Raw genomic sequence first — 11,532 nt, 5'->3', positions numbered from 1 at the left:
AAGATTTGGTCAACCTGCTAGGAGGAGCACATCAGAGTATAGTGACTGTAACGTTCTGTTTCCAGTAGGTGGCGCTATCACTATCACTTAATATTGACATGTAGCTACATTCAGATTGCAATCCCAAGTGACTCAAATACGATTTTTTCATGACAGTGTGAACAGCCCACGTCACATGGCATCCGATATGTTCCAGTTCTGATTTGGGTGGTCCAAATTTGGAAGAAATGCAACCTAAGTCTGGACTGTCAGATTGGAATTCATTGGAATGTCCATATACTTTACATGGTGAAAGATATGTCTATATATCAGCGGATAATTGTTTTTGTGGTACATCAACTTACCCGTCCGAACACTTAATCCTTATTTAAATCATTGTGTTTTAAAGTTGTAACATGCACTCATAGCCGAATCCAGAGTTATTTAACGAGGCATAATAAAAGCACATTATGAATGCGAGCTGACCAGAGCAAGGTAATTGGGGTAAATGCCAATCCCGTATCAGTTAAAAAATGCCCATATCGGCTCCAATCCTTGTACTTGCAATCGGATCATCCCTAATCTAGGGGCTGCTTTTTTGTAATTTTATAGGGGGCGCTATTGAGCCAATTTACTACTCTCAAGTGCGAGACCAATGTAGCTATCTTCAGGCCTGGACTGTCATGCATGACAAATTTGGGGCAGATTAGACAATGTACATTCAAGTTACAACAACTTCATGTTTCATTAGGTAATATTGCAATTTGCTGTTGCGACGCAACAATAATGTTTAATGAAATCTCACATTCTACAAAATGTAGGAGGAGTTTCTTAAAGTACAATGCCTGCAAATGGTCAAAGATGTTCAAACAAAGGCATTTTTATTAAAAATGGCTGATTTCCTGTTGGGTTTAGTGCATGGCTTTAAGAATTTTTTTGAGAGGGGGTTGTAGACCAGGTGGTCTCTGGCACGGACCAGTGGTCACAACCACTAGGGGCGCTAAAGACACTGGTCGCGACCAGCTCCTCAGTGGTCTGCCCTGTGGTCCCTGTGGTCTGTGAAGCGGCTTTAGTATTTTCTCCCCTTTCCTGTCGTTTTGGCAGCACTGTTAGCTGGATAAATGTCAGATCATAATCTTTTGTCTATAAAATACACTATATCAGATATATTATGATTATTATTGTTATTATTATTGATTATGAAGATCCATGTGGTCAGAACCAGCTGGTCTCTGGCACGGAGCAGTGGTCACAACCACTAGGGGTGCTAAAGACACTGGTCGCGACCAGTGGCACAGCGGTCATGACCAGCTTCTTACTACTAGTTCTTACTTACTATCGACTATGCAGCTCCATGTCTTCCTGACTGGTTTAAACTTCATCAATGTGTTGCATTTTAAAAGCTTGTCACATTACCCTTTGTATCAAATCTTGATCTAGAAACTAATGTCAAATAAATGTAGTGGAGGAAAAAAATGTTGAGTTGAGTGACAAAGCAACATCAAATGAAATACAAAAATGTAAAAGTTTAATTAAAAATTCAACTTAAGTAGCCTAACAAAAGTAACAGTTGAATCATCTTGATTGATCCAGCACCTGATCACTCCATGATCGTTCTTTTAAAATGCAACACATTGGTAAAGTTTAAACCAGTCAGGATGACACGGACCTGCATAGTCTATAGTACTACTCATACAACTACGACTAATAATAATTTAATCATTGTTATTATGATTTCCATTGATGATGATCAATAATATTTGACAGACAAAAGATAATGATTTTTTTTTTTTAATTATTTTTACATTTATTCAGCACAGTGTTGCCAACACAACGAGAAAGGGGAGAAGGTGTATTAAATGTACAATAACTACTCCAAAGACCACTCAGTAACTGGTCAAGACAACAGGCAGATGACAAGGACCACAAGACAGACCAGTGTCTTTTTCGCCCCTAGTGGTAGTGACCACTGGTCCGTGCCAGGTAGGAGCTTGTCGTGAGGAGCTGGTCAGGACTGTGAGGCAGGTCACAAACACACTGACCTGCATAATCGATAGTACTACTCATACAACTACGACTAATAATAATAATTTAATCATTGTTATTATGATTTCTATTAATAATAGTGATCATGTTATGGTCGGCTGGCTGTGAGTCTTTGTTTTATTTTCTGTTTCCCAGTGCCCATTTTATTCCCACTGTCAGTTTCTGTTTGTTTTGCCTCTGTCTGTGTCTCTTGTGTTGTTCCCCTCCTCCTGCCTGCTCCTGCCAGCTGATTGCACGCACCTGTTCGTCATTCCACCATCACCCCTCCCGCTGTACATACCTGCCAGCCATCTACTATCAAGCCAGTATATGAACCCCGGATCCACTCATCATCTTCGCTTGATCGTTGCTTCAGCCATTCTGGTGACACGCTAACACAAGCTCTCTAAGAAAACATTGTACTTACCTGTCGCTAACTTTTTGTCCCCTCTCTGCAGTCATTCTCTCCACTCGCTTTCCGTACCTCCAGTCAGCTGGCTTCACCGTTCGCTCCCCCTCTCATGGCTCTCCGCTCCATCCTGCTCTGCTCCTGCCCTGCCCAGCCTTCGTTCCAGCTTCCAGCCACCCTCCACCTCGACTCCCCTCTTCCCCGGACTCCAGTGCCCCCTCTTCGGCCCCCTTGGTCCCGGTTCCCCCGCGCATCCCCGCTAGCTCCCTCACCATCCTAGCCCTACAGTCTCCCTCCGCATTCCCTCACCATCCTAACCCTACAGTCTCCCTCTGCATTCCCTCACCATCCTAGCCCTACCGTCTCCCTCAGCATTCCCTCACCATCCTACTCCAGCCCCAGAGCCCCTTCTCCTGTCCCCGGTGTCCGCCTCCCCACTCCTTCCCTCTCCTTTAATAAAACTTGTTTGTCTGCTGAGCCTAGTGTTTGGGTCCGTTCTGTCTTCATCCTCACAGAACGATCAAGCCAAACATGGACCCAGCAGGCTCTCCCCCCCCCCCCATTCCAGTCCTCCCACTTCCCCGCCGTCAGATTTGTCGTTCGCCGTGGCCTTCCAGGGAGCGTTGCTTGGCCAGCATTCCTCGGCAATTACATCCATGTCCGAGTTGCTTCGCTCCCTGACCGAGGAGGTCCGACGTCTAGCTGCCCAGTCCCATCACCCCTGTCCCTCCAGCGATCCCTCTCCTTCCATTTCTCCGTCGGTTGTTCCCGCGTCTACTCCGCCCGCTGTCGCCTCCCCTCCCCTCCCCTCGAGTCCCCCGTCTCTTCCCCGGACAAATTCTCTGGCGTGCTGGGAACCTGTGAGGGGTTCCTAGTGCAGTGCGCCCTGGTGTTTCGGATGCAGACAGTAACCTTCCACTCTGACGAGGCCAAGGTGTGTTTCGTCGCCGGGTTGCTCCGCGACAAAGCACTTGCATGGTTCACCTCGGTAAGTGAGGGGCAACCACACCTCCTCTCCTCTTACTCGGCTTTAGAGCAGGAGATGAGGAGGGTTTTTGACCGCCCTGTACGAGGAACAGAGTCTGCTTCCCGGCTCGTGTCCCTCCGGCAGGGTGATCGCAGTGTCGCGGAGTACTCGATTGACTTCCGCATCTTGGCCGCTAGATCGGGCTGGAACAGTCCAGCTCTCCGTAGCATGTTCCTGGCGGGTCTGAGCGAGCGTTTGAAAGACCTGTTAGCCGCCAGGGACGTGCCGGACGGTCTCGATGAGCTCATCGAGACCGCCATAGATGTGGACAATTGCCTCCGGGAAAGAGAGAGGGAACGAGCGCCCCGCGGTTCCTCCTCTTCCCGGACCTGCCCTCCGCCAGCACGGGTCTCTGCTCCCCCGTCTTCCCAGTCACGTCCTGTAGTCCCTCCGGCGCCTCCTTCCTCGCCTCCCCTTAAACCCATGCAGTTGGGTCGGGCCCACCTATCCCCTGAGGAGCGTGAACGCCGCCGCCTTGCGGGCGTATGCATTTATTGCGGTAACCCTGGCCACTTCATTTCTTCCTGTCCTATCCGCCCAAACATACAGGCTCGCCAGTAGTTATGGGGACCCTGGCGAGCCGTACCCCTCCCCCGTTTCGTCTTTTGCTGGACGCTGCAATTACTTGGCAAGAAACCACCCTGCCCGTAGGAGCGTTAATCGATTCTGGGGCTGACGAAAATTTTTTGGCCCTCGAGATCGCTAAACAGCTCTCTATTCCGTGCGTTCCCCTTGACACTCCTCTTCGTGCCACCGGTCTCGATGGCCATCCCCTGTCTACTATAACTCACCGCACTCCCCCGCTCCGCCTCCGCACCTCAGGTAACCACCATGAGTCTATCTCCTTCCACCTAATTCCCTCACCTGATAATCCTGTTGTTCTTGGTCTCCCTTGGCTCATTATTCACAACCCCAACGTGGACTGGGCGCGGGGGAAGATCCGGAATTGGAGTAACCACTGCCATGCCTGCTGTCTGCGCCTGCCCCCGGTAAGCCCATCCAATCCGTTGTCCCCCCTGTTTCCCCTGACCTAACTCTGGTTCCCCCCGAGTATCACGACTTAGCCCAGGTGTTCAGTAAGGAACAAGCACTGTCTGTATTGTTGCCTGGCCTTATTGGCACACATCTTGGATTGATGAGAATTTAACATATTTCCTCAACTAGGATTTCTTAGGACTTTTAGTATGTTGTTCTGGACACCTCATAGAAATGATCTAAGCTGCAAAAAAATATTTTACAATTAGTCTGTCGTAAAACGCTACTTTGCCTGGACTATTTGTGCCATTAAGAAGCTGGTCGTGACCGCTGTGCCACTGGTCGCGACCAGTGTCTTTAGCGCCCCTAGTGGTTGTGACCACTGGTCCGTGCCAGAGACCAGCTGGTCCTTAACACACGGATCTTCATAATCAATAATAATAACAATAATAATCATAATATATCTGATATAGTGTATTTTATAGACAAAAGATTATGATCTCTCACATTTATCCAGCTAACAGTGCTGCCAAAACGACAGGAAAGGGGAGAAAATACTAAAGCCGCTTCACAGACCACAGGGACCATAGGGCAGACCAGTGAGGAGCTGTACTGTAGAGCACTATAGAGCCGATATGCCAAGCTTGAGACCCCTATTACATGTCAATTTTCACCACTTATGATGTGTGTGCAAAGTTTCATAATTTTCTGAGCACGTTTAGCCCCTCAAAATTGAGATTTATTTAAGTAAGAATAGTAAGCAGAACAATTTCAATAGTGCCTTTGCTGTCCTACACAGCAAATAATGACTGTAGTTTCTTTTATGTTTATTCAAGTTTTAATATGTACTATTTGGTTGGTTCTTAGTCCCCCTTTTCCAATGAAAAACCTAACCATATACAAAGAGAACCATCCTGGAGTGTGCATTAGGCTCAGCTATTGGGTTCTTGGCTGTGCTCGGGTACATAGGCCTACTGGCTGTCTTTTGCTTTGTGTTATCTGTCCTAGCTCAGAAATTACCTGATAATTTTAATGAGGCCAAGCTCATTACCTTCAGTATGCTGATATTCTGTGAAGTCTGGATCACCTTCATTCCTGCATTTGTCAGCACTCCTGGGAAATTTACTGTTGCTGTGGAGATATTTGCCATTCTGGCCTCCAGTTTTGGACTAATACTGTGTATATTTGCTCCAAAGTGTTTTATGATATTGGTTAAGCCAGAGAAGAACACCAAGAAACATTTAATTAACAAAAATCAATCATAAGACATCTGAGGTTTGGAAATAGTTAAGATGGCAACATACAGTATGTAAGCTGTGCACATCCAACAAAGTCTTCACCTTGTTGTCTAATATAGGTTATTTTTGCATTTAATATTTTCTTGTCATTATGTGACTGTCCTTTTAATGTTACCATTGTATTTTATATAATATTATATAATATATTATATATAATAAATATTATTTCATCATGGGCTGAAAATATAAAAAATGAAGTGAATAAATTAAGTCTAAATTCACAAGATAAACTTTCATTTTTTATAAAATAATTTTCTTTTAAATATTATTTCTGTATCTGCATTTTTTATAATAGGATTGAAGGTGCGCATTTATAAGGCTTAATTCTAATATAAGCTAAATTAAAGCCAAATAGATTAAATGGTAGATTCGATAAGGCCATCCTCTCTCTGATGTAAAGTAAACTGACGTACAGTAGAAGGAGGGAAGGTTTGGTCTGAAAATCTATAAAACACACATGCCCACATGCTCACAGTTGAGGGATGGAGATCTCTGCTCTCTGTATTGGCCTGATCCTGTCTCTGGGTTTGTGTGAGCTGAACTCAGCTCTTGCATTGAATGGTTCTGAGGATGGTGTTAAACAAAGGGCTGGGCTTACAGAGGATAGGACTGGTGCTGGGGTCAGCACTCAGGCTTCATTAGTGAAATGTAAGCTCCAGGGTACCACTCGTCTCCCTGTGTTCTCAATGGATGGTGACTACGTTATTGGTGGTGTTTTGTCCATACACCACTACATGCACACAGTGATGCATAACTACACCACCATGCCTGAGCCACTAAGATGTACAGGAAGGTTAGTAAGAGGGTGAAGTGGGGGATAAGAGGATGTTAGACTGTGTGGTGATAGAATTATTGTGATTTGTATCATGTGCTTACAATTGTGTTGCAGGTTTTGTATTGGACTGAAGAAAAAAAAAAACTATATTTCACATAAAGTGCTAATTCAGTATTTAGTCATATATATTGCTGGTATTATATTCACACATTTACAAATTCAAGTTTGATATGAAAAAAAGCATTTTTGAATATAAACTGAAAATGTATTTGTATAACAACTGACTTATATATATTTAAGAAGAGACAAATAAATTAAGACTATTAACTATAACTATTTTTTTTAACCGTGCAATAGGATTCTTGTACATTTTTTGACTTGATTTAATCTTTTGAATTTTGGTGTTCAGGCACTCTTTGATGCCTGTACAGTATTTTGTTCACATATGGGCAGCTATCAGGCATTGTCAATAACTATGAATTGCAATTTCCCTTTATTATTATAACTATTTCTCTTTAATTTGTGATTGTCCTTGATTAAGAGACTTGAGTTTCTGTGTGCAGCATTAACACCCGTGAACTGCGCTTCTCACGCGCAATGATCTTCGCCATCGAGGAGATAAACAACAGCACGGAGCTGCTGCCGGGAATCAAACTCGGTTATCACATCTATGACGCGTGCTCCTCAGTGCCCGTGGCGGTGCATGTGGCATTCCAGCTTTCAAATGGCCTGGACCCGGGGTTTTACACCAGCGACAATTGCTCACAATCTGGTATGGTGATGGCTGTCGTTGGTGAGTCTGAGTCCACGTCATCCATCAGTATCTCGCGCATCATCGGGCCCTTCAACATTCCTCAAGTAAATATTCTGAATTTCTGGAGAAAAAAATTGGAATAGAGACCATGCAGTGCTGATTTTTTTTTTTTGTGTGTCCCATTAATATTTACCCTGTTCTTATCCTTCAGGTGAGCTACTTTGCCGCTTGTGCATGTCTGTCCGATAAGCAGCAGTACCCGAATTTCTTCAGAACAATTCCTAGTGATCAGTTCCGGGCTGGCGCACTGGCCAAGCTGGTAAAATACTTTGGCTGGACTTGGATAGGTGCTGTCCGGTCAGATTCGGATTATGGCAATAGTGTTATGGCGTCTTTTCTGGACGCAGCACGCAAAGAGGGGATCTGTGTGGAATACTCTGAATCTTTCTATCGGACCCACCCACGTAGCAGGATCCAGAAAGTAGCTGACGTTATCCGCAGGTTTGATGTTCCCTTTGTTGACACTGACCTTCTGCACACAAAAGCACAACAAAAATGTTCGGTAAATGTAAGATGGACGATTTTTTTTGTTAAGTGGCAAATTGGAAATGTTAGTTTTTTTCATCACGTTTATGCATTACTGATAGTGTTATAAAAATGGTCAGTCAGACCAAATAACCTGCTAAAGTGTCATATAGGCTATCTCATCTTTGTTTGTGTTTAGTTTCTTGATATGTATTTTAAAACGTATACTGTATTTATTTTAAATGTCTCTGCAGGTCGACAGCTATGGTTGTTGTGGCAATTACATCCCCTGTAGACCTTCAGATCCTCTTGGAAGAGCTGTCACTCGAGCCTTTTCCACCTCGCCAGTGGATAGGCAGTGAATGGGTTACCTCCCCAGACATACTGAGGTTCACCTTCTGTGCTGGAACCATCGGATTTGGCATTCAGAAATCTGTCATCCCAGGTCTGAGAGACTTCTTGCTGGATCTCTCTCCTTCTAAAGTGGCTGCCTCTCCAGTGCTTACTGAGTTCTGGGAGGATGCATTCAACTGCAGGCTGGGAAAAAGTGAGACATTTGTATCTATGTTTAAAATAAGAGAGGCACCCACAGTTGTGTCCTTGTGGTCGTGTTTTTTTTTTTTTTTTTTTTTTTTATTGTTTGAGTAGAGCTTCCTGTGTTTCTAGTTCTATTAAGGCTATCATACTGACAGTGATATCAGAACATTTAATTTATTTTAAATACGCTAGGCAGATCATCTCAGTATTTAATTACATTAATTTGTTGCCTTTTTTAAATGTCTGATGACTGATTTCTGTTGACGTGAGCTAGCATAAATAAATATAAAAAAAAACTACAATATGTCCAGATACAAACTGAAACAGCAACAATTTAAAAACCAAAAGGCAAATCTGCAAAACAGTGCTTTGAAATGTATTGTTAAATAATGTTTTACTAATAAATTAGAACAATGTAGATATATGGATTTCTGCAAGGCACGTTTAGCAGGTTAAAAAACAAAAACAAATCAAAGACAACTAGAAGGATGCTTGGAGAATGCAGACCACCATTTCTCGCAATGTTAACAAAAGAGAAAACTAATTAGCGTATCTGCCCCGTGATTAGGATCTGATCAACAATTTAATGGGGTTTCCCTGGCCCATGATACAACCTTCTACCAAGTTTCATGAAAAGTAGGCCTGTTGTTTTCCGTACTCCTTGACAAACATACAAACAAACTGAACCAAAAACATAACCCTCCTGCTGGAGGTAGACTAATAATAAACACATAGGCAAGAATAATAATGTAATATCACATATTATTGTCAAGGCCTTTGTCTTGTGTTTTAGGTGCAGCCGTAGACAAGAGATTATGTGATGGAACTGAAGACATAAAGACGCTCCAGAGCCCGTACACTGACACATCTCAGCTCCGGATCACTAACATGGTATACAAGGCTGTTTATGCAATAGCTCATGCCATTCATAAAGCAGTGTGTCAGGAAGCAAATTCTACAACTCAGTGTGACAAATTCACCAGGATAGAGTCCAAAGAGGTCAGTTGAGAATAAGTGAAAACGCCAGTTCCCCTTTTTTCCATAATGTACCTTTTCTGACGTAAAATATTTGTTTTATTTGATGTTGTTTGTTATTTCCTTGCTCTCCCTCACTGTTTTCCTTTATTTCATCTTTACAGGTTCTTACTCAGCTGAAAAAAGTAAATTTTTCCCGAAATGGTTATGATGTGTCATTTGATGCCAACGGTGATCCTGTGGCCAGATACGAGCTGGTTAACTGGCAAAAAAGTGAGAGTGGCAGCATTAAGTTGGTGACAGTAGGGCAATACGATGCATCACTGCCGGTGGGCCAGAAGTTCCAAATAAACAGAAACCTCACCTGGGTGGGTGGTGGCACACAAGTAAGCAGCAATACTTTTACATAAATATGGTGATCTTGTAGGGTCTGATATGTGTACATTGAAAGAATTTTTGTTCACTGTAACTGTTCCTCCAATCACTACCGAGCCTGCTTGTAACCAGTAGGCTACTGACAACGTAATCTACTTTAGAATGACTGACAGTTTATTCAATATTAAATAAATTAATAAATACATCAATAAATTAATATGGCTATAGTGTACATCCTAAAATAAATAAATGAGGCAATAAATATATAAATAAATGTAAATTAAATATGTAAATGTGTCAATATAGTTCAATAAATAAATACCTATCTTTTAATCCTCAGAGCTTCAGGGCATACATGAATATGTATGAGTTTGTTTCTCTCTATGTGCCAGGTTCCTGTGTCAGTGTGCACTGACAGCTGTCCTCCAGGAACTCGTAAATTGCTGCAGAAAGGAAAACCCATCTGCTGTTATGATTGTATACTGTGTCCTGAGGGAGAGATTAGTAATGCTACAGGTATTTGTTTTTCTCCTAATCCATAGCCGATGTACTGTACAAAATCAATATACAGTACGACTGCTAGAAGGCCTTTTTGTTTAATTTTTTCAGATTGCCCTGATTGCTTCCCTTGCCCCAAGGAGTTCTGGCCTAATGCAAAGAGAGACACTTGTCTCCCCAAGCCTGTAGAGTTTCTTTCCTACAACGAGGTCCTAGGAATCATCCTGGCTGCATTCTCAGTTGGTGGTGCCTGTCTGGTCATTATAACAGCGGCTGTGTTCTATCGTCACAGGACATCCCCCATTGTCAGGGCCAACAACTCTGAGCTGAGTTTCCTGCTGCTCTTCTCCCTGACTCTATGTTTCTTATGCTCATTAACTTTCATTGGAGAACCCTCCGAGTGGTCCTGCATGCTGCGCCACACAGCGTTTGGAATCACCTTCGTCCTCTGTATGTCTTGTGTTCTTGGAAAAACAATAGTAGTGTTAATGGCCTTCAAAGCTACACTCCCAGGTAGTAATGTCATGAAATGGTTTGGTCCTCCACAGCAAAGAATAACTGTAGTGTCTTTCACGCTTATTCAAGTCTTAATATGTACTATTTGGTTGGTTCTTAGTCCCCCTTTTCCAATGAAAAACCTAACCATATACAAAGAGAGAATCATCCTGGAGTGTGCGTTAGGCTCAGCTATTGGGTTCTGGGCTGTGCTCGGATACATAGGCCTACTGGCTGTCTTTTGCTTTGTGTTAGCTGTCCTAGCTCGGAAATTACCTGATAATTTTAATGAAGCCAAGCTCATTACCTTCAGCATGCTGATATTCTGTGCAGTCTGGATCACATTTATCCCTGCATATCTCAGCTCTCCTGGGAAATTTACTGTGGCTGTGGAGATATTTGCCATTCTGGCCTCCAGTTTTGGACTAATACTGTGTATATTTGCGCCAAAGTGTTTCATCATATTGTTTAAGCCTGAGAAGAACACCAAGAAACATTTAATGAACAAAGATTAATCCTAAGATTCCGGAGGTTTGGAAATAGTTAAGTTGGCAACATACATTATAAAGCATATGCTATGCATAGTCTTTACCTTGTGGATTTAAATATTTATATTCACAAGTTTGTTTTTACATTACATATTTTCCTAATTGTAATGTCATTTTATGAATATCCTTTTAATATGTCTCATTTTAGAAATAGTCTTTCATCATTTAGCTGAAAATATAAAATAATGTGAATAAATAAAGTAAAAATGCACGACAAATGTGTGGTACTGAGTTTTTTCTCAACATTTTGATTATATCATTACTATTTTAATATTTTTTGTAGGATTAATAAACAAGTTCACTCAATCTAAGTTTGATTTAGAATGAGAATGCTTAG

The 11,532-nt window shown here is 42.5% G+C and overlaps 1 protein-coding gene across 1 annotated transcript; it reads left to right on the top strand.

Annotated features, from left to right (window-relative positions):
• Positions 1-6,372: 6,372 nt before the first annotated feature.
• LOC116047577 (extracellular calcium-sensing receptor-like) lies at positions 6,373-11,194 on the top strand. Its single transcript, XM_031296465.2, has 8 exons — positions 6,373-6,506; positions 7,052-7,346; positions 7,454-7,743; positions 8,022-8,314; positions 9,098-9,303; positions 9,444-9,665; positions 10,047-10,170; positions 10,264-11,194. Exons 1-8 carry the CDS (start codon positions 6,400-6,402, stop codon positions 11,160-11,162), a joined length of 2,436 nt encoding a protein of 811 aa, XP_031152325.1. The 5' UTR covers positions 6,373-6,399; the 3' UTR covers positions 11,163-11,194.
• Positions 11,195-11,532: the final 338 nt, after the last annotated feature.

This window comes from Sander lucioperca, chromosome 5, assembly GCF_008315115.2.
Source record: "Sander lucioperca isolate FBNREF2018 chromosome 5, SLUC_FBN_1.2, whole genome shotgun sequence".
Taxonomy (NCBI): domain Eukaryota; kingdom Metazoa; phylum Chordata; class Actinopteri; order Perciformes; family Percidae; genus Sander; species Sander lucioperca.
The sequence above is the reverse complement of the archived record's forward strand: the minus strand, read 5'-3'. Positions and strand labels throughout refer to the sequence as shown.